Raw genomic sequence first — 24,346 nt, forward strand, 5'->3', positions numbered from 1 at the left:
GATGGGAAGGGAGTGAGCTGGACCGTGAGAGTTTCTACCTTTCTATTTACATTTTTCTAGCTATTTCCAGGTAAGCGGCAAACTTTTTAAAGTCTTCTTTAAAACACAAGTGAAATGTTAACATGATACAGGACTATGAAAATTGCCATACCAGGCTGTCTAATCTTAGACTGGTAACAACAGATATTTCATGGAAAGACAAACACCTTCATATAATGGACAACGCTTATGGGAAAATTACATCCTGTCCCTCAGGGAAAAGACTGGTTATTTTATGCTGTACTTATGTGGGAATCTTAGACTTTATTCCTCTTAAGCTTATTTAATATAACAGTGAGGTTTTTTCCATTCAAATCCTTCTGTGAATCCTGCTACTATTTTAAAAATTGTAAATCCTTGGGCAGCCTGGGCCACCCATTATGTGCAGCTCTGATCCACCAGCCTTCTCGCCCCAAAGATTTTTTCCTCCCTTTAATTTTCCTGAAGGAGGGTATCCTTTATTCCATTTTTCAACTTGTACACTCTGTGACACACACTATAGGCCAAATTTTTTCACTTCCCAGTTGTTCCAGGAGGGTCACTGTAATTCAATATTTTTTTTTCCCCTGCTTCACAGGAGTCTGCCTCCATCAAAGTGTTGGAAGCTGCAACATTAAGGGCTACACACTCACACCAGAGGTGGCCACAACCTCTTCTGCTCAGAGCAGATTAAACGTGGACCTTTAAGCCATCAGCAGGATGTTTGTGTCCCTCTTTGTCAGCCCCACGTGCCCACCTCCAGTACTCAGACTCCAGCAATGGACACAGGTACCGCTCCCCCCCAAATAAAAGCAAAGCACCAGCTGGAAATGCTGTATTCACAATACCGTACTCCACAGACAATGTGACTTTATTGACAAACATGATTTTTACAGAGGTAGAACAAAATACTTTATATAATCTTTTTTTTTTTTTTAAACTATATACATATAAAGAATATAATCAAATGACAAGAAAGAAAAGGTTGTAAACAAAACAATATTATGCCATCAAATACAGTACAAACAGCATGCAAGAACAGCTTCAAATGAAATCTTGCTGGTGTAACTTTATTTTATTTCTAATGTGGTAAATGAAGAGTAGTAAAGAGTCATGCTCTAATTGGATTTAGTATGCCACAGCTCTGCAATTCTGTTTTAATTATTTTTTTTGCTTTTACAATAAACCAACAGGATAGCTTTCTTTTCACTGTGGTGGGGAATGCTTTTGTAATGCCCAATGTAATCTTAACAGAAAAATATAATAATCAAATCTACAAAGTGTACTCTCATTTAAAAAGCAAAACCATAGAAACTGTACAGTTTTAAAAAGCGAATTATCTCAGCTGCTTCTTAAGAGAATTTTCTAAACAAAGAATAAAATATGCAGAATAAAAATTAGGAGAGCTATTGTTCTGTAACAAAGCTAATCAAATACTTGTTTTCTATTCCAATAAACAGCTTTTTTTAATTAATGACTACTCTGGAAATTATGAAGTGGGCTGGGTTTTATTAATGTTCCACTTGACTAATAAAGCATGAACTCCTTACAGGTACTATAGCTGTCACTCCCCTGGGGATGGATGGAGATTGGTTCTGCATGCACGCTAGAGACAGGAACAAGGTTTAATCATTGGTGTAGATTTAAAAAATATTTTTAAATGTTTTAAACGTTTAGTAGCATCTATAAAAATAATCTTGCTTGTTTTGCTACTGGATTGAGATTTGGATATGGGATTTTCTGCTGAAATTCATTCTTGGCCCTTGTGATTGCCAAGGACTTCCACTGGATGTTGCCTGGTCCCACAGATGATAGTCAAGAGCAATGGTCAGAGCTCACACCTGAAACACGTGAAACCACCAGCAAAGCCCACACTGGTTTCCCTGTGGCTAGGGCCGAACCTCAAGGATCTGGGCTTTGGGGAATGGTGCTCTCCTGCCCCTCCATCCCTCTAAATCCCTGCCCAAGTCATGAGAAAGGTGAAGGCTGGAGAGAGCGACTACTCTGTTACTCCTGTAACTATCAACACTGCTGACAACCACCTCTCTGTCCATCATATCTGCATTCACTGTGACTATGTTAAGTGTAGGGTCTGGTGAGGTCACCACCCTGCTCGGGGCCAGCAGCCGCACTCGCTGCCATGCCTGTGGGAAAACAGAGTTTTCTCCCTCTGCTGCAGGTTTTGAGCAGCCAGGAAGGAAACTGTGAGCACTGGGGTTAAATCGACCTCCTGCAGCTCTACCCACCCCCCTTCCTCCTTAAATGTCATTTAAAGATTCAACCACACAAACAGCACCTGTAGATTCATTTATCTTTATCAAGAACACCAGGATGGTCAATATTAAATACATGCTGTTTATAGCTACGCATCAGGCACCAGCCCAAGCTTCAATTGCAATGAGTTTACTAAAGATCAAGCAGAATATTTGAGGGGGAAGGATGGTGGGTCTCATTTGACTCGGGGCTCTCAGATGATCATGGCTTCCAGGAAGAAGCTCAACTCAAGCTGCCAGTGAACACAGGGCAGGTCCCACATCCAGTGCAAGTGGCCACACGTGGCCTGGACAACATCCTTCGACAAATCACAAGGGTTGAGTTAACTGCAGTGAAAAGGGTAAAGAAATATCTGCCCTGCATGAGACATCCATCTCTGTGGCTTCATCCATGGCTTTGGCATCTTCCCGGGAAATGGATTGTCAAACCCCTCCGGATCACCTGGGTGCAACTGAAACCCGCATTTGACTAATAGACCCTGCAGCAGATTATCACCCCCAGAAGCAGGGCACTTGTTGAGAGGTGTGAGCAGTACGTATGCTACCTGCACAGACAAAATACTCTGCGTTGTAGTTTGCAGTCAACAGAATAAGCCTGGCACCTCTTCGTGGAAGAACTGTACAAAACACGGCTGGAATAACAGGATTGTCAATCACATTCAGTGGGAGATACTCTAACCCTCTGAGTAAGACTGCATCTTTCTGTTGTGTAAACTGGTCTACAAGTATGAATAAAACAATACATTCCTGCCCCATTAGCCTTGGGGAAGATTAATGCCCTCTAATCTACGCTAAATAAACTCCAAAGCATGAAGAGCAATATTTAAGTCCCACACTCAGCTGCTCGAGAATTAATAGGGATCATCCTGAAATTGCTATTATGAAATGCAAATATTTGCAAAAGAACAATTAAAAAATATTCCTGAAGTGCAAACGAAAGGCTTGTCAGCCATGTTTGTGGTATGCACAGGGACAGTCCGAAGGCGAACGCTAATGAATCCCAGGGCAGAAATCTGTGCTCAAAACCCATTAGCCCACTGGCAGTAGGCAATGGCACAGCATCTTGCACTGGGAAATAATTCTACCCGATAATCTGAGGGCTTGGCTTAAGATGCCCTAATTTTGATTCTTTGGACAGTTTGTTTGGATATAACTACCTGTATTTTCAGAAAGCTGCAGTACATGGCTCACAGTAAATCTGCTTCAAACACTTGCTGATACTGCTCAAACTGATCTCATCTGCCCTGATCTGCAATTTTGTGTTAGCTAAAGTAATAAAAGAATCCTGTTAAACCTAAATTATCAAATGAAAAAGGCAATTTTCTCATTCATACTCCATTAGTTTTTTTAGTTATTGCTAGGAAAGCTCTAAAATGCTTAGGCCATAAAATAAACATGTGGCTTAATGTACAGTATATGTACTTAAGAGGATGATGGCATCTGCAGTAACTGCTCTGTACTGCTACAGTAATGGAATGCACAAATTAAGCAACAGCACATACCAAGGATAGCATACAAAAGTGTATGGCGAAAAGTAACAAGCCTTCTGCTTTTTTTTTTTTTTTAATAACTCTTTAATTGCTAAAAAGAAGAAATCACCAATATCCACATCTACAACACAAAATTGCAACATGGTTGATTTCGGTAGATGCCTGTTACCTCTGTGCCAGCAAAACTCTGTGGTATTGTTATCTTTAACATTTTACTGATTAGAAGTTTATAAAAGCTTCCCCATACCAAATTAAATTAAATTATATATTTTCCAGTGCTGAAGTCAAACAATTAGCCTAATATACTTTCAAGCACACAACACTGTTAAGATTTTGGAAAAAAAGCACTCCAGATTGTTAAATCATGGAGATGTAGGATAACATGAAAAAGCATCCAAGTATTCACTTTCGAAAATGAAATTAAGAGCCTAGATCACTTAGGTGCCTTTGATAATCTTACTCTCAGGCCCTTCATTCAAAGATACCAGAGTACTTTAAATCAGTGATTTAAATTCCTTCAGAAGAGTAACACACTAAACCTGCGAATGCACATAAGCAAGATTGCATAACCAAACCATTTACAGACTTATTTTAGCATTACTTTGCAACAGTAGGCATTAGGATTTTGAGAACACAAGAATCTCTGAAATTCAACCCGTGTGCTTCTTTATCCCGTAGTGGTTAGATAAAATAGGTATCATTCAGAACAAGGAGAGAGCAGAGCCTCTGCAGAAAGGTGCGGTGAACATCTGGATCAGACAAACTTGATGAGAATCATAAAATGCAGATTGGAGATTTCTCCTTCAGCCAGGCTTTTACAGAAATATAGTTTGCTGGCTAAGAAGGGTGGCACAGCACAGTTTTACACAGGGAAATGCAAAAATATAATAAGGAGAGTCCCATTTTCTTCCTCAGTAATCCCATAAATCAACAATCTGTTTCTGTAACAGCTCTGGACATTTACCTGACTGCTGACAGGGCCTTTCCTCATCACCTGAGGTGTGTCTACACTCTCCTTTCCCATGCTGTCAGTGGTAGGTACATGGTCAGAGTTGTTGTGCTCGTTATCCCCCAGCTTCCCATTAATGTGACCAACTTGTTCTCCCCAGTTGCAACAACCGTGCAGGCCTATTTACTTATAGTTCAGATTTTCCTCCATTCATGGCACAAAGCTGAAAAGTAAACAACAGTTAAGAAAACATTTGCTTGCCAAAGCCCAGCATGAGAAGGTGCAAGCTCTCTTTGGCAGAGCCTGGACCTGTGTTTACTCACACCCTCAGCGCTGTTTCATGCTCCAGCTCGGCATTGTATAGGAACAATCACCATCCTCTTCGGGCCCTCCCTCTCACTCAGCCTTTGAAAAGTTACAAAAATATAACAGAACACTGTTTTCTGAGACTATATTGACTGCACTAATTACCCACAATACTGTATATTTGCTATTAAGAACATGAATGTGTGCTTTCAAAGTGTGACATTCAGGGCTTCGAGGATGTGAAAGGAATTAGATGGATTGTTCTGTCACTTAATCCGAGGCTTCAATGTACTTTTAAAAATTTGTTTAAAACCCCAAAAAACAGAATACACATTTTAACTGTTGAACTTTTACCAGCTAAAGGAGTTTTTAAGGACCCTATCACTATGTGGTTACAACAGAAGATACACAGTTAAGGTCAGGTCACGGTTTCCAAGAACATTCACAGGGACTGAGGATGAGGAAAACAGGGGACAGATCCTGCAGGAACCTTGGGGAGCCGGAGCAGCTTCACTGGGGAAGTGCCTTGAGTATTGCATTCACTTCCTCGGCAACCGCTGTCAAAGCAAACTCAAACTGCTCCTGCGGAGAGAACAAACGCATGCTCTGAATAATAAAACAAAACACTTCCCAAAAGCCTGGTGCACCACTCTGCAGCCGAGCATCCTCAAGACATTGTTAAAAATATGAATATGCAGGATGAACTGTACACTGTAACAGAAAGGAACAAAATGTTCCGGGCTTATTGATGCCATATAACATGTTTGACAGCATCTTGAAGCCGGAGTCATTTTAATGGAGAAAAATGTTGGTAGCAGAAACTAAGCTATTGGGACACAATGATGTATTGCAATTGTGTGGTTAGAAGGGTTTGGGAGTAGTTGATCACCAGCCATTTCCTTCTGACACAGAGATGGAAACTCGTTAACATAATTGAGATATGAAATAGGTGAGATGCTGCAACACAGAGCCTTTGGCTTCTCTCAAGACTGTTTCTTGTTGAAATCAGCTGGAATAAAAATATCCTCATCTTATATCTATTACATAAAACAATATCTGCTTTTTGGCTTGCCTATTGTTCTTTTTCACCCTCCCTTTTTAATGGCCTTTCTGCACCCACAAATTACCTAACAACGTTTATACCACTCTTATTTAAGAAATACTTGGCAAGGCTTTTCTCTGCTATTAATTAAACATAAACTCAAAATTACTAACAGGCTTCTGTGCTGGGTTGGCAGAGGTGTGAAGGACACAGCCATGAATGACCATCTCATCTAAGTGCAACCCTAACACTGCTCCTACAGAGGGACAAAGGAACTTTACTTCCTCAAGGTTAACAGGTGTTACATTTTCTAAGCAAGTAATTTTTCTCAGAAATTTAGCTTACTGAAATATGCAACAGGATGATTTGGTGTTTGCAACTTTTCAGATGTAAAAAAGAAATGTGAGCAGTTTACTCAGAACGTAGGCAAATCAACGGCACCAGACAAGGACTGCGGAGAAGCTTCTGGATTTTCTAGATGTACTCCCGTAGTTTAAGCCACCCAGGATCAAGAGCCATTGAAGACCCAACTTTGAGAATGGAGGTCTGAGGTGCACCCTGCAAAGCATCCTGAGATCACTGCTGGGACACTATCTGTGTCTCCAACTAGAAAATTGGTGATCTGGCAGGCACTTCCAGCCCCTCAGTTTGCCCTGCCAGGGGCTATATGGGATGGTTGCAGGTATGTATGCAGCAGTGGAGAATGGCTGCAGGACACAGCCAGCCCTGGAAGGTGATTACTGGACTAATAGCATCCATTTTCCACAGTGTTTCACTTCACTGCTGAAATCTGCAGGAAGAAGGAAAGAACAAGCTACAGGTGCATAACTGATAGTTCAGAAAGGCAGCTGACTTCTGATTCCTGCAGTTCAGTGACAGTCTTCTCTGCCTTGTCTTACCCCACTGCAGTCACCTCCCATGTGGAGATGCCTCAGAGAGAAGTAATGATGGACACGGTTCATGAACAGAAAAAGTAGAACAAAACTCAGAATAATTTCTCAGAGACACATTCAAGAATTTTGCTGTCTGCTTGGTGCTGTCAAAGTGGCATCCTCGTACATTTGCTGGACCGCAGCCAAGAGTTTTTAATCAGACATCAATTCACCCTAAAGAGTAGGACTTGTCCTCATTAGGCACAGAAAATGGTGTATGTGCCTGCCTATGCCTCCCTGCACTTCCCAAGGTCTCTGCAATTAAAGAAGAGACTGGAAATGCTGGTAGGCACCCAGGAGCAGCAGTTATATTTTAACTGGAGCACACTGAATGTGTGAGAGGAGCTGGAGGGCAGCGGAGCCAGAGAGGGCATTCATTTGGACACGCTGTGCCAGAACCAAACTGGGTGCCTGTACCGGCTCAAAAAAGCTTCAGGAAATTTGGGCTGATGCAGGAGAAGTGCTTGCCTCCAGGAAAAAGAGCCTTGGCAGGAAGAGCCATCAGCTGCTGGACCCCATCGATGCAGCCTGCAGAGCAGTCTGGGCAGGGGGGGAGACCCTCGTGCTGGGGCTGGAGGAGAGAGACAAGGCGGGTGCTCTCAGGATGCCAACGTTCAGATGTGATGGGGACAGCTGGTCCTTGTCACTGCCAGTCCTCAGAACACGGGGAGGACAACAACAGAAGAGGCTGATCTGAGCACGATGGGGTTGAGACAGCGATGCAGCCAAGTTTCAGAGATGTGCAGATGCCTCTTCTAAGATGTGGGCGTCAGTTCGGAAGAAGGGAAGCTGCCCATGGCAATGAGGCTACCTAATGTACTCTTCATCTGAGTATTCTGTAGTCAGGAAAAGCTCGTAAGATTGGGGACTACAATAATATTAGTCCCATTGCTGAAAATAACTTATATTAGTCTAAAGTTATTCACTGAGCAAATCTGCCCTTGAACTTTGTTGGTCCAAGACATGTTCACCTTATTGTGAAGATCTGTCAGGCTGGAGACATTTTCTCCTCCTGGAGGGGTAGGTAGCCCTCACGTGAGCACAGGGCACCACTGCACCGCCTGAGCAAGAGAGTCTGTCTTGTCTGAGGACTGTGGGCTGATCAACATGACCTCCAAAGTTCAGTACGGATTTTGGAGACAGGTTGAGGGGAGACCACCAGCAAACATTAGATGTGACCCTAAATTACTGAGGCAAAACAACTTACAAAGCATAATCTCTACAGCTAGAGCTCAAAACTGACTGTGGAACACTGCATCAGAGGGGACAGCAGAGCAGGCACATGAGATGTGCGAGGACTTGGTCCTTCTGGGATGGTGCAGCTAAGCTCTTCCCCCTCCTTCCTTCTGCATAATACACACAGGCAAAATGCAGATAGTGCAGCTTCCACTGATGTGTATCACTACCCTCCAAAGAAAAGCCTTTACACACTTCCTGCACCTTTCCATGAGAACAACGACAGTTAAATCAAATTAATGTCAGTAATTTTTGAAGGAGTTCAGTTTGTTGATTTGTACAGCTCCATTTCATTCACATAAGATATTTGCACACACCAGATTGACTGGAGATGAACTGAAACATCTAGCTTTGCCTAGAAAACAGAGCTGGACAGGCATTTTGTGCTGCTGGTCCACCTATAATGCAGAGGTGAAGAATATATTTTATGAAAAATAATAAGCTATGTTTCATTAAGTCTACGAATACAAATTCCCAGGAAAATGGAGTACATGTAGCATATATGACACAATAAAGAACCCCAGCTAAATGTTACAGATTGCGAGAGGAAAGATATAGGAGAGAGAATAAAGGGAAGCATATTTTTCCCATCATAGAGAATATGCTTCCTCCTTCATTACTGTTTCCTCTCACATGTGGCATATCAATTCTATTTTACGATTCCACGAAAAAAAAACACCAACAAAACCACAAACCCTCTATTATGCTTCTCAAAAATGCAGAATGTCATTATGATAATTTCATTACCATTTATTATATATAGTGCTTTTGAATTAAAGATCCCTTCCAGAAGACAAAATGTTGCAAACAAATCTTTCACAAGCTTATTGAAAATGTGGAGCGCTGCCTGCTGGAAACACAATAACATTGCTGAAGTAAGTTGGTGTTTATTTTGCCTAGGGATATTCTGTAATTGGCATTTCTAACCTGACTTTTAATCCATTGTTTTAAATTACTCTAGGAGTCTAATATTCCTCATTTGTATTCAGTTGGGAAAGCACAGGGGTTTGTTTAAATCCATCAGAAAAATTCTCTGGGGATCGTGCATTGCTAGCATGTAACCAGATATTTATAATTTGCAAGACATTAGCTTGAGTAAGTGATTTGGGTGGTTTTGAGAAAATGACAATGATGGAAGAAGGAACAAGAGGAGAGATAAGCAATATCTTGAGAAAATTTTTCATCTTGGATGAAAACACAGGATACATTTGTTTTCTGGAGCTCTTCCAGATAAATGTTTGGATGGGAAAAACACGTCTTGAGTGAGATTTTCATGGGACTTGGGTAACTATTTCTGAGCTACGTAAGAGAAGTTGCTCACAAAACCTCATTCTTTGTTTCTGGAGCTATGTTTTTCACTTGTTGAAGGCAGCAAGCTGTAATTTCTCTGCCCGGAGAGGTAAACTGGAATCTGAGCTCTGTATTTCTACAGAGCTGCCATATATTTTGCATGCAAGCGGTTCAGGACTTGAATCTTCCCTCAGAATAAATATATGTGACAAGGGATACTGAGCACTATAATGCATTTTTCTTCCAGTCTGAATAATCAAAGTAGAAGAAAAAATTTGTGCAATTTTATGTCTTACTTGCAGATAAAGAATAGTTAGCTTTGACTGGCTCATCTTTATTTTTCACGCACTTACTTAATTGGTAAATAATAATTAATGTCCACTCAACTGTTCTCCAGTACCACCTCCCCTAGTATTAGTGGGAAGATAAAACGATTAGGAAGAGATTCAAGAGAAGTTATGAACCAATGATTCATTCCTGCAAAACACATTTGTTTCACCTCTGTCCCTCAGCAATTTCAAGTCTCTAAACACTGCAGACTTTCCTATCAGTTCCAGCCTGGCCAAGAGAGAGTGCTGTCACGTTGCTCTTGCTCCTCAGTTTGGAGCTGTAACTCTCACTTGATATTTTACAATGTCATATACAGATCTATTTGGTCTCCATGCCATGAACGAGTTTCTTTATTGTCATATTTGCAGCTATTAACTTGCAGCAAATACCCCAAAATATCATTCCATACATCACTGAAATGGTTAATAATAAAAAGTTTCATTTCTTATTTAAGGCACTACAGTGACACCATCAGCTATCTTTAAAAGTTTTACATTGTGGAAAAATGTCAAAACTATTACAACTGACAGGAATTATAGAGTAATACCTCACCAAAGGGTACAAATACAGTCACTATGCTACATCCATAAAGGACATGGCTTTAGGCATGATGCAGGCTCTTCTGTTCAAAGATACTAAAAATGACTCGATTTCCTACAAAACTGTATTACTTTTAATTCAAAAACTTTTTTCTACAGAAAAAGTCAAATGCAGCAGTTACATTCTCTTTAATGAGTTGAAGCTTTAAAAAAAAAATTACATGCACAGTTAAGCACAGATACTCTAAGAAAAGAATCCATATTTCAGGATGAAAGCAAAAACATTCTTTCAAATGCACATTTTCTTTAGTAGGCTATAGATTGTTGTCTTGACTGCCCTTCATATATGGTAATCAAGATAGATGCTGGAGACATTACAAGAAAGAGCAGTAAACACCAAAGAAAGTAGCCTAGATAAATTTTCAGCATAAATAAACCTCAGTTGGTAGGGAGCCAAACAGAGTAATCAGCAAGTGACCTGCGTTAAATTAGGTCATACCCTCTCTCTTCTGTCATGAAAACAACTACTGTGAAAGACCTTTAATGTATTTAAAATCCCAGTGGATTTATTGACAGTACCTTTGTCTGGACCATGCCTGGTCTCTGGTCCCTCAAGTGCTCCAGGGTAGCAGCAATATCAATCTCTTTAGCACCTGCAACAAACCACAAATTGGGCTGAGTTCAGAGCACAAGATAATCCATGCTGCATCTGTCAATCTCTTGCTATCGGGTTCCCTTTGGGCTAACAGTCCAATTGAAAATTATTACATCCATCTCTCAGCAGACTTGGCAGGCAGCTGCAATTTTTGTGTTCATATAGAAAAATAAGAGGTTGGGGCAGTTTTTATTAACATTAATTCAAGAAAAGCCAGAGAAAAACAAATTCTTAAAAATGCCTCTACACCCACAGCAGAATATATTTCACAAAACCTAAGGGACCGTTGTGGCAATGCCACCCAGTGCCTCTTTGCCACTTCTAAGAGTATGCACTGAATTAAGGGCCTGAACCACATAAAGATTTATGCTGTTAAAACAAGATTCAGATGAACTCTTGTCACCTGCAGCTGAGATCTACAAAACCTGTCTGTGGCTTCCTAGTGCCAATTTGGGACTTCCTTCTGGAAGCATTTAAATCTCCCCAACTGTTCACAGGGGTCTTGGTGCCTAACTTGGAAACCATGCACCTAAAACGTTGCTATTGCAATAGCTCACTTGTACACATCTAGAACACACATTTGTTTAGTTCCCAGGACTGGATCTCCAGGATGGGGCCAATGTTTACCACTATTTCTACAACTCTTGCAATTTAAGGGCTTAAGTCTAACTGTAATTGGGATCACATCAATGTAAACGTTATGTATCTCCTCATTTACCCAACTCAACTTTATAACTCAATACCATCTTTTCAAAAATTCAAAAAAGCAACTAAAAGTAAATGCTTTAATCTCTTTTCCTTTGACAGAAGACATGAGAAGAAATTTAAAAATATCATGAGGTCTAGAAGAATAATTGATTTGCATTATGTTCTTCATATTGATGAAAATACATTCTTCAGCTGTATCAGAAATAGAATGGATTAATTCAGTAAATGTAACAGTTACAATTCAGAAAAAGTATCTGACAGATTTTTTTTGCTAATTACCACAGCTTGGGGCACTGTCTGGTTTTCGCTTTTTTTCCCTCCACCCATTGTACAGGAATTTACAGGGATGGAAAAAATAGAAAGTTTTATTTTAAAATAAAAAAAAACCCAAACCTCCTTGCAATGGAGCAGAGCAATACATACTCACATATGCTGTAAAGTCTGGTAACAGTGACAGTAATTATACCTTAGGTCTGTTGCGGGTTGTGCAGTGGCAATTCATCTGGAAAGCATCAGTAAAGGTACACTCTTTGTAGACCCTAGTACTTGTGCAAGATGGTAGCTCATTTCAGTGTTTAGTCTCGTGCGTCAGTGCGATTGGGTGGGATTTCCCTGTTCCACCACAGATGTCCATGGGAGCAGAGTTGTGTGAGCACCGCACACGCTGTACAAACTTACTTGTGGCCTTATTAGATTACCAGGAATTACAATGTCCCGATAGCATATTGGCTCAACATAAGAGGAATTCTCTCTTTGAGAAATTAACATCCATGCAGGAGGTTAACCACAGTCCTGAGGTGGCCTCCGAGGTGGGCTGCAAGGATGAACCCAGAGATCCTACCAGTGAAGTGGGCAAGCTCGAGTGCCAGGTGGGCTTCCCCACAGCTGCAAACGTGCATGTCCCCCATCCAGTAAGGGATGGTCTTTATTTGAAAATACTCTGGCCTCAGGACAAAAAGGGAAAAGGTTCATGACAAGACCTAGTAACACTCTTTAATGGCCAGACAGGCCTCTGAGCTTACCTTTGAAAGAGTTAATTCCTCCATTCCTGTGATGCAGATTGCAGGCATTTCCTAGTGAACTGATGCTTGCTTTTTTATCATCATTAACGGAATGACATGCCTAATAGTATGAACAACTCCTGCTTATAAAATCCTGATTTAGCAAAACAACAAAGCATATGCTTGCACTGGAACATAAGAATAGTCCTAGTGGGCCAGCGTGCTTGATGGGAAGCTTATTTTGAAATGTTTTGTCAGTAGAAGTCCCCGAAACCTATTTTTTTACTGATTAGTGTTCCCCAGCCCATGGATTGTGATCAGCACGTCACCCACAAGCATTTCTGATGTCCTCGGACATAGGTAATAAAAAGGAAAAGGAGAGCAAAGTATGATTTTGCCCAAAGCACATGTCTTGTTGAGAGGTTAGGGAGTGAGAGGAAAAGCAAAGCAGAAACAGAGATCAGTTTTCTACCCCATTTTTTCCATTACTGAATGCCTCTGATGCTGTGGTGATGGCAACTACCTAAGTGCCTAGAGGGGCTGTTCAACAAAACTTACGTGTTGCAAAGACGGGAAGCTGTTTTGGATGAAAAATACCTTGGAATAGGAAAATTCACAGGAAAAGGGATGAAATCAATGGCATAGGATAAAGCCAGCATGACTAGTTTTCTTTCTTCTCGAGTAAACCTCTCTTCCTCCCTGACATCCACCGCTACATGTTCTGCATCTATTCCCTTACTGTGCCTAAAACAAATGGCGTTAAATATATATTTCTAGTCCACTATTACATCTCATTTTGTGATGAGGGCTTTTTTTTTTCTATTCAAACTTACACTAGATTGCTGTTATATTATGTAAATTCAGCTCACTTCCACTGATGTGTGCAATGATAGTCTGTAGAAAAGTGACAGAAACGGACAAAGGAAGAGATTTTTCAAGGCACAAAGGGTGATCGGAACCCAACCTGCCTTCACAGGTGAGAGGAGCTCAGTGCTTAACTGCAGTGGGAGCTTTCAACTCCCTTTGGAATTATTTTGTTGAAATATGACACAAATTCAACATCTTCTTTGCCACACTGAGGCTTTCTCTTTAATCTGAGAGTACAACAGTATGGCATAACACTCTTTAGTACCCTTTAGTACTCTTTAGTCATATGCTACATGACATTGGGAGAGAGGGTTATTGCATCTAAGGACATCAGGCTCAAATCATGCTCTTACTGAGATGGCCGCAAAATATGCACACACTGCTAAGGTATTTTAAACTTTGCTTATCTGGAAAGCCCCTACACAATCTAAATTTGATGCAGTGGTCTAGAGTAAAACCTGGAAGAACTTATCCACTGATTTCAAGGATATCCCATTACTGGAATTGTTTCGCTACTAAACTATGAAGCCCAGTAATAGATGGAAATGTAAATTTGTTGTCACACAACAAATCTAGAGGAAGGGTTAAAAATACTAGGCTGGAAAGCACTGAGAATTGGTAAAGACAACACAAAATATGCCAAAAAGGTAATATTTTCTACTTTTTCTCCCCACCAATACGTATCTCTCTGCTTAACAGTGCTACTGACTTCAGAAAATAAATAGGGGGATAAAGAGGAAGCATTTAAAGAATAAAGAACTGCCTTTTCACCTTTTGACTGCATTTTACTCTGCAGGGAATAAATTTGGTTTCTGTTTGTGACAGGTTCCATTTCACAATGGATTTCATTGCTTGTTTTAAATGAACATACGAATCTAGCTTAGTGTGAGATCGAGCTAATGTTGTACCAGCAGTATTGTGAAAAATGACTGTGCAATGTGCAATGTGATTTTTTTTTATACAGAACATGTATTTGCAGTAATCACCGTGAGCCAGCTACTACTAGCCTTCCCCTGCCCTTATCAGCTCACTGAGCTAGCTGAGTAAATACCTCCAAAAGCACTTCCACACCAGTGCAAGGCAGATTTTAACTTCAGTAATTAACTGTCATCTTCCTAAAGGCTTGAAGTATTCACAGTGAGTGCACAACAACCCACATCAGGAACGTTAACTGTATAAACTAAAAGAAAACAAGGAGAAGATGCAAGCTGAATTATATTTGGTCCCCAAGGGGAGAAGCAGTTTCTGAAGTTGAGGGTCACATCCTTTGCAACCCTTTCTCTCCCCGCAGGCACCAGTGCAGGATGCGCGCTGGCACTTAACAGCTGGTGCTCCTGATTAGCGGATCTCAAGGGGTTAAAGTGTTTGCCCTTAGATAGTTGCATAAGTGGAGTATCCAGCATGTCATAAAAACATGAGTAAAAGTTGAATTCCCTTTTCCTCCTGCAATAAATAACAAGCTAGCCAAATTCTGCTGCAAGAGGCTCCGTGAGGTGACCAGCAGCAGCTCGCAATATTTAAAATCATCATGAATTAGCTAATGTTAGTTTTATGACTATAATAATGAAATCTTCCCTCTCTTCTCCTCCCCCTAAGCATGGCGGGGGCCCCATTTTGATAAGCACAAAACACATGAGAAACACTCTGTGGAGGATAATCCCCTCCACATTGTAGCAGCATTGCTGTCACTGTGATGGTACAGGAGTACGACAGACAAAGTTTGTCGAGAGGGGTAACATCTTTTAAAATATCAGCTGGGAAGAAAAAATTAAGGTATACCATTATAAAGGGGGCTTCAGATTTAGCACACTACAAAGCTTGTGCAACTGAACATGTGCTGTTTTTTTTTTCCAATTATAAGAACAATCGGCATTTGTTACATAAATGTATGGAAATTATGGCTTAATTAAGGCAAGCTTTGAGATTTTATTTTTTATGTAATAGGCTTGAACATACTTGCACTGAAAGCAAAGTCAAAAGTTCTATTTTATTCATTACTAATGAAAAGTGCAGTGTAGATTCTGTGAGACTGATAGAATTTTATATTAAAGGACTGTATTAAAAGGAATATTTTAGATTCTCAATGCTCTGAATTTTCTGTGTATTTATAAAAATAAAATGATCCTTAAATACTTCATCAAAGCAGTTATTTGTGGGGGGTTTCTTTTTAAATAACCCAAACTCAAGAGTTTTCTTTGTGAAGTTTCACAAATACATATCACTCATAAATATTAAATTAAAAAGGATTTTTCTAGCTGGGAACAACTTTCAGATCTACTGGCATATATCCTCAAAAATATACGATTATAACTCTGCAGAACAGCAATAAATTTGTTACTGTGAGTCCTAAAGTGTGGCTTGGTCATTAGGTTGCTGTGTTTAGATACATTCGAATTCTCTTCCAGACCGAGACTGACTTACTGCACCAGTTTGGTTAAATTCACCCTGTGTTTCACACCATAAAATGAACCATCTTTTTTCAACCTAATAAGTTGTTATGAAGGCAAATCCATTAATTATTACAAGGTACTTGGACACTAGAGAGGTGAGGACCTAGATAGATACTTTATTCTTTTCTCCAATACACTTTGTACCTTTCTCAGCCCTCTTTCTGTTCCCCTTGATCATAAAGTGATCACAAAGCCGAATATATGATGTAGGAGTCATGCTGAGCAGTTGTAAATGCGGGACTATTAGCACTGTTACTATTTCTCCTTAAGGAGATGATGATGATCTGTGTGGGAATAAAAAACAGAATACTATGGGGAATACAGAAATGACCTGTCAAGTGCCTTTCTTTTTGCAGCAGTAAGTATTCTGTTTCATTCTAGTCAGCTATTACCTGCTTAATGCATCTTTTTATATTTATTATATTGTATAGATTTTGAATTAGGCCTTGAAGGGCAAAGGGACTTGTTAGGTCAGATTAAAAACTGGCTTGTTAAAATCTCGAAGGAAGAGTCCCTAATACAGTTCTTTCCGCTGCTGTTGCTAGAAGCTGAAAAAGATCCAATTAATATTTGCAAGATGCTGCTGATCGGCAGCCTTTTAGCCTCAGAGTCACGCACGGTGCAGCATTCGCAGACGCTCGGGAGTGCCGTGGAAGAATCACTTGTAATATTACGAAATCGCAAAAATGCACGTGAGCAAGAAAATAAGGGCAAAAATCCAGTGTCAGCAAGGACAATCAGCTGTCTCATCACAGCGTGTCTGCGTTTAGGAAGAATATAAGTGTTTTGCATGTTTGGGTGATGACTGGATGACTCATGCCTAAGCGCGATGCTTCATGGTCAAAGCAAACCCGTGTACGGCGGCTTTATGCTGCCTTTCTTCCCTCCCCGTGCGAGGGCTCTGACAAACAGGCTTTCTTGGGTTTAGGACAACATTTTCTGACCCTTTTCTGTGCTCAGCTTTGCCTCAGGAAGGAGGGAGACGGTGAACTGTGGACACCCAAGGACAGAAACCTCCTAAAAAAGGAAAGACAGTAACTAGAGCCAGGTTTGCCAGGAGCCTAAACACTGCTGGCTGTGACAGCATATAAAAACAGAAGCAGGCTCTCTCTGGGGAGTTAGGAGGGTATATCAGTACCCATGGACTATTACACTGTCACAGCTAGGCTGTTCCCAATGCCCAAGCTAGCTGGACGTAGCACAGATACGCTACACATCTGCAGTGCCCCAAAGCTCTAGATGCCTCCAGCTTCTCACTGACAACTTCTAAAGGACGGCTTGGGTAGCTGCTCCAGCAAGTGTTTGCCCCATTGAGTACTTAACGTTGCAGTGAAACATTTAATCACACCATATGAGGGGCAAACTCAATCTGATTAAAGAAGAAAGGGTCATAACTAGGGGGAGCGTAACACCACTTCTTCACTGACCATTAGTTTTAATGGCATACCGGTAATATTTACTAACTAGCTTGGTCTCAAAGGCCCAGCCTCATCTCATCTACTCCAGCCATCCTTGAAGTTCGAACTGGAGTTAGTCATCTCCTCTCCCAACAGCTAAGAGAGGGAAGGGGAGCTCTGATGGGCAATTCATTTGCCTGCGAATTATCCTCCAGAGGCGCGTATTGTTCTCCACTGATGACTGAGTAGACCTACACAACTAGGTTAGGTGAGATGCTTAATGCTAGATGCTTTATAAGGCTAAAGTTAGCTGGAATGAACCTGGGCTGAGAAGAGTTGAGTTTCTGCTCTGCAGTCTCAGGCTCAGAAATGCCAGAATCTGCCAAATCTAACAGTATTTGAGATCTGTGTTTTTGTCTGCTGCCCTGCCCTCCTCTCTTCCCTCCCTCAACAGCGCAGCAATTTTGCTGGGAATGACAAAAGAAAAAGCAACATGGAACCACAATGAAAAGATAAACCACTTGCAGTATAATGAAGGAAAAAACACGTTCTAGCAGTAACTGCTGTTTGTGTAGTGCTCTGTTGCAAAGGAAAAAGAGCATTTTCTTCCTTCAACTTTCATTGCCTGAGCGCCCATTAAATAAAAACACTTGTAAATATTAAAGTTAAAAAAAGGAGCTGAACAACAGCTAGAAACTACAAAAATAAAAGCAATTTTCATTTGTAGTTATCCAGATGTCTGCTCCTGTAACTGCTGGAGGTCTGCTATTGGCCAGGAGGATCATTTGATGCTTTTCATGGAAAGAGAAAAGCGTCAGCAAAAACCTAGCGAGGGACACAGTTTTAAAGATAACAAAAAAGATAAATGTATTCAGGCTGGCATTTTCATTAAAAGCTTATTCTCCCTCTGAGATGAACAAAATCTGTGTGCATGTGCGTATGTAGTTAGGGATGGACTCTGTGAACTGTCTGTAATTTAACACAAAATACCTAAGTGCTTCTATACACCTAAAAATGATCCAAATAAAAATTTCACTACATTTACTAAAACAATCCAAAACAAATCAAAAAGCACAACAATGACAAAAAACCCAATGGGAAAAACAAGCATACAAAGGCAGAGGGGAGTACTTCAAGTAATAAAAGCAAAGTAATGAAAATTATTGTGACAGTCATATACACACAGAGTATACATTACACAATGTGCTATTGTTTACACATTTTATATTAATTCTTGAAAACTGCATGTTATAAATGTATAAATGTAAGTGATATGGCTTTGTCAGTACGCAATCCAAAGGAAACTGATACTGAAGATGGAATGCCTAGGAACAGCCTAATATTTTAAAAACTGCTACAGGAAAATAATGCTTCTAAGCTTACACTGATTTTAACAGTCTTGCAGAGATAGAAATTCTCTACTGATATCTCAGTTTTTAAGCTAATATCCTTTGTCAATGCAGAAAAAAACATGCAGGAATCACTCACTGTAACTGAATGCAAATGGATGTTAATTTGAGGCCCAATCCTTCCTCCTTTCTACTGTGCATGAGAATATGTCGCATCACACTCTATATCATATAGGAATTGTTTCTCTTTTACATCTAGATTTCCTCCAATCTCCTCAGAAGATAAAAGGAATACGCCTCAATTACTACACGCAAGAAATGGAAGTTAATAAATTCTGTATGGGGTAAGATATCCCCTAATCATCTATGGTCACTCTAGAAAATACCAGTGCACAAACCTAAATTCAACTTACACATGCACACACATAGGCGTGCACACACACATGTACAAAGTATGTACATGGCAAGAATTGTGGATGTACTGCTTTTGCCTAATCATAGGTGTTCAGCTCCCATAGACTTCTGCACAATTTGCTTCTTTTAGTATTTCTTCCAGAAACTACTGGCGAATTACCTGAAAGCAGTTCATCTCCATGTGCTGAATCAAACATGAACAAAGTTGGGATGCTGATTGCAAAAATGGCTTTTCTAAAAACGTGTCTCAGTTGGCCCTAAAAAATCTTGGAGTCCCCTCTGGAAAATGTGAATTTTCATTACAGGGGACACAGAAGTAGCTCGCCCACGTGAATCTATTAAATTGTAAGAACTACATTTTACATTACTTTCATTTTACATTGCACGTAGGTGGCAATGCTTTCACAAGACAGTACATGGAGTGACCTGAATAAAAGATGCAACTATTATGGATTCATTCTTTAACGAAGTTTATCCTTCAAAGTGACTAAAGTGGTCCAGCTGTAGAAGTTGTGGAATAATTACACTTTAGTTAGGTAATATACATTGTACCCTCTACAGCCAGAAGACTACCATCTGGTCAATTAAACACTTCTCTTCAAATCCTTCTATGGACTGCTGCATGAGATTAGCTACAAAAAAAGTAGTTCTTCACTCTGTATATAAACCTCCTTTTCCAAACATTTGCCCAGCTGCTTCTCAAACTGATAGCATAGTACTTCTATGACCAGCTTTTTCACTTTTCCATATTCTAACCTACCCATTGTGTGAAAAAATGCCGCCCAAATTCCTTATCTGCTTGTCTCCTCCTTAGTTTCAGTCAATGACCTCTTGTTTTCAAATTAGTCACTATCTCAAGCTGCTTACTGACATCAATACATTCCTTTCAGGGTCTTCTAATGCTCTATGGGGACCCCCCTTCGTGCTCCCTTTCCCAAGGAATAGCCCACGTCTGATCAGTCTTCACAATTCATTTGCCCCAAACCCTGAATAATTAGGATTACTTTCTACCACACTGTCGTAGTCCCAATCCTTTTCCAATAAAATCTCCAGAACAGCAAATAACTCAAGAAATATGGCTCTTTTAGAGTAATCCCTGATCACTAAACTATATAAAAAGATTAAAAAAGCCAAAGAAATTACATCAATAACTTGTTTGCTTTTTGTTTGAAATCTCTATACGCCATAAAGGAAATAATCTAAAAATGCAGTCCATACAACATACACTAGGAAACATCAACCAGCAACACCCTTCCCATGGTCACTAATTCATTTCACAACAGAAGCTTGTAGAACATGCTACTTTTTAATCTTCATTTTATGAACTATTAATTGATGACTCTATAGTGTCATTAACGTGTCAAAAGCATTAAAGCTTTATAACTCAAAAATGTGTTTTGCAAAGGAAATAAACACTGTTTTAAACAGCTTGCTCTAAATAGCCAGAGTTCCCTGGGCATCGCAGGCTGGACCGTAAAAAACTGTCCTATACATTCCCCATACACTTTTGCGTGTAGCTGGGGGCCCAGCTCTCATTGTGATTAATTATCTGCTGGGAAAGGCTGCAAGAATGAGCACTATTTGCCTAATTGTGTTTCCAGGGTAACTCATTACATAAAAGTTACAATACATAAATGCAGCTCATTTGAAAAAACGGCCTTATAACATATGATATGTTTACACGGACACTAAGAACTTCCTTCAGAAACTGAAACAGCAACATTTCAGATTTCCATGGCTAGTGTTATTGCTGCTGAGAATTGAGGCAGTCTTGTGGATAGGACAATAGTGCACAAAGCAAAATCTAATTTTTTGGCTTTACTCACCTCCATTTTCCCCCTGTTTCCTAGAGACAATAATGTACCTAAATCTCAAAGACCAGCAATGTGACCGATTCAAACTTGGAACATGAAAATAATTACATTTTAAAGTCCTGATTTTTTTCTGCTGTAAATTTTTCTCCAGATAAATTTATTTATTTATATTCTGGAGAAAATCCCACCTATTTCTAATCCCACTTCTTGCTCCCTTTCCGTTAAATACCACTCAAAAAAAAAGGTAATCTCTTTTACAGTACATATTCTCTCAAACTGTTGTATGACACGTAGTATGTTAAATTTTATTTTCAGGGGAAAAGCTGGATCCTGGATCCAAGGGAACAATATTCCCTTGTTCACCAAGAGCATGTCACAAACAGTCTCCTGTAGACTTGTATCAGCAGAACCGAACAATAGAATTTTCGCAGACTTTGCATAAGGACTCAAAAATAAGCAGATTGAATCCATTTTAACACGAATATGGGCAAGCATTTTCTTTCATAAAATCCTTTCAGAGAGGAGCTAACCCCACAACTTCATTATGATTGTTAAATCCACACAGCAGATAAGCAAAACCTCAGCAAGGGTTCAGATTAGCCAAAATCATTTGATCACGATGAGTCAGAAGGCGAATTAGGGAATCTTTTGTTTTGCCTTAAAATGTCACGGTATAAACTGCATCTGCTCAAGAGCTGACTCACAAGACCCTCAGACAATAGGGTAGCGGGGGCAAGGAAAGGACTTGGGGAGATAACCTCCGCAGCCAGCCCAGGCCAAGAGTGTGTGTGCTCATCAATTATAATCCAAGCTTTTGAACGCGAGAGAATAAACCCTTGGTTCGGCTTTGCTAAATCGAATCTTTTTGCTGGGTTTTAGAATTTGGAAATCAATACTTTAAAAGGATTTTAAAATTCATATTTGCCTTCCCTTTGACTCATCTCGTTCCAGCTAGTTCAAACACAAGAACATGGATGGTCAGCAAACCCTAAGCAGCTGCTGGCTGGATTAATATCTAAAAATCAAACTATTATCTACACTATCCAAGCCTCTTGGTTCAGAAAAATGAAAGCGGGAAGACACATAATCTCATTTTTTTTTCTTTTTTTTTGTGCCAGAAACACTCAATAAAAATGTCTTGCAATATATCAAACTTTTAGTCACTACAATAAGCCTGCAGGAAAGACAAGAAATGAGAAAATTTTCAACTTGTCTCTAGATCACACAAAAAGAAAAAAACCTGATCAGCTCAGAGTTACTGTGAGTTTGGGGCAAGGAAGGAATATCAAGTAGCCTAAATCTAAATCAGTCTATCTTCCCTAGTAACAAAGGATAAAACTTGTAAATACATCAAGAACGTTGAAATTCTCAGTGGAAATTGACCTCAGAAAAACAGCCTCTGTCAAAAATCCAGCAAGTGTTGTTATCTACAAAACCAATCCATTATCATTTTCTGTATTTATTCAAATCATGGAAGTGCATGTGGAGTTGAAATAAGTCACTTCTCAACTTTTCACTCAAAACTAAAGCTTGTCTTAACCTGCCTGTCAGGGAAATGAGAGGTGACTTGGTAACTGTCTTAAAATTGTAATATCCATGTTAAAATAGTATCATTGTTAAATAGTTATCATAGTTAAAACACATTAAATAGTATTTAAATGTGTTACTGTAAGGCCAGACTCAACACTGATTGGTTTTATGTTATTACTTTCAGGGGCATAGGATAAGGGTCTTGTAACTGCTCTGCGTATCTATCTAGCAAGAAAAATAATTATAGTAATAAACTACATGATAAATAGCAGCTCTAAGTTAGTGGAACGACTGAACAAAAGGATACACTTGCATTTAAAACTTTCCGCTGACATGACACAGGAATGATAGAACTGAATAGACACCTTTGTTCTCTGACTGTTCCAGTATCTAATAAGATTATTTAACGTGGCTGTTTGGAGTGAACACACAGATGCAGTCATTACATTTAACTGCACAGAGGACAGTGAAATTCATTAAAATCCTGCCCGGCTCTCAAAGCAGCTGGGGGCCAGGACGGCGTTTGCTGAGCAAGGGCTCCTGTGAGCCCCCTGTGAGCTCTGACCTGCCCTCCAGCCTGCTCGAGCCCCCAGGTACACCATGGGGACTAGCTTCTACCCTCCTGCAATTGCACTAACACAGGCTGCTTTGCCTGTTTTTCAATTTCATTCCTGCTCTCTGGCAGGGACCAGGGCCATCAGACCAACGTGGTGGGGGTCAAGCAAAAAATCCTCCCCAGCTTGGTTTCTCTTTAGGCTTAAGGAGTAGGTCCCTTACTGGTGGTTTTCGGCATCTAAAATAATGAGGGATGGCAACAGGCGAGATAGTTGAAGATATGAATTTATAACGCGTTTAATAGACTAAGTATTAGCACTAATTCAATGAGCAGTAGGAGAAGAAATTGTAAATGACAAAGGCATTTACAGTTAACTGTCTAAGAGAATGCAGGGAAGTAAATCATTACATGAAAAAGGAGCTCCTTTTCTCAACCTACCCTATTAAAAACCCCACTAAAGAGCCAAGGCATTTATTGATTGCTTTCTACTTTCCCACTGCTGAAACTAAGTACTCCTCTATTTACTTTGATTTAAAAATGCATTATTGTCTACTTTCTAATAAACCAGACAGTGGAACAAGAAACCCAAATTATTCTAAGTTTATTCTTAAAAGTCCGTTTTTTTTTTTTTTTGAAAGACTGAAGGCCTTAATCCTTAAAAGCCTTTTTGAAAGAAATGTTACTAGATGCTGGCCTTGCAGCTGGGCCCAGATTGAAAGTGCACTTACATTTTTATGTTTAGCGCTGAAGGACTCTGAAGTTAGCCCTCGCACTCCACATAAAAGCTTTGGAAAGGGCATTCTTTGCCACTCGTGCAATTCATTCTCTAAGAAAAGGAAATGGAAAGAAAGATTTCATGTCCAGGGCCTTCAGGCCTTTGATCATTTGATGAACATTGGATCCTCAACCTGGGCCTCCAGCTTCTCAGGCCAGACAAAGAGGGCCCCGGCCGCACAGGCTGGGCCTCGGCTCCCGCCCGAACAAAACCTTTGGCGGCCGCACAGTGTGACAGCCTGGGAAAGGCCCACCTCAGCAGGGCTGAGATGCCCGCTCTGCCCTTTGATCTTTCATTTTAAACCCCAGCCAAAGCACCAGGTCAGGGGATTTCGCGTCGCACACCCCCACGGGCAGAGGGGAGCAGGTCAAGAACAAAATGGGGGTGACCGATCTCCAAAAAGCCCTGTGACGCCTTTCTCTGGC

General features: G+C 40.2%; 1 protein-coding gene across 1 annotated transcript in view; it reads right to left on the reverse strand.

Annotated features, from left to right (window-relative positions):
- Positions 1–849: 849 nt before the first annotated feature.
- PTPRN2 (protein tyrosine phosphatase, receptor type, N polypeptide 2) overlaps positions 850–24,346 on the reverse strand; it is a 644,397-nt gene continuing 620,900 nt past the window's right edge. The window contains exons 22-23 of the mRNA XM_014945055.1: positions 10,985–11,058; positions 850–5,618 (exon numbers count right to left, since the gene is read on the reverse strand). Coding sequence (XP_014800541.1) covers positions 5,547–5,618; positions 10,985–11,058 — 146 coding nt within the window. The 3' untranslated portion in view covers positions 850–5,546. The remainder of the gene's footprint in view (positions 5,619–10,984; positions 11,059–24,346) is intronic.

The sequence above is a fragment of the Calidris pugnax genome, unplaced genomic scaffold (assembly GCF_001431845.1).
Source record: "Calidris pugnax isolate Ruff unplaced genomic scaffold, ASM143184v1 scaffold54, whole genome shotgun sequence".
NCBI lineage: Eukaryota > Metazoa > Chordata > Aves > Charadriiformes > Scolopacidae > Calidris > Calidris pugnax.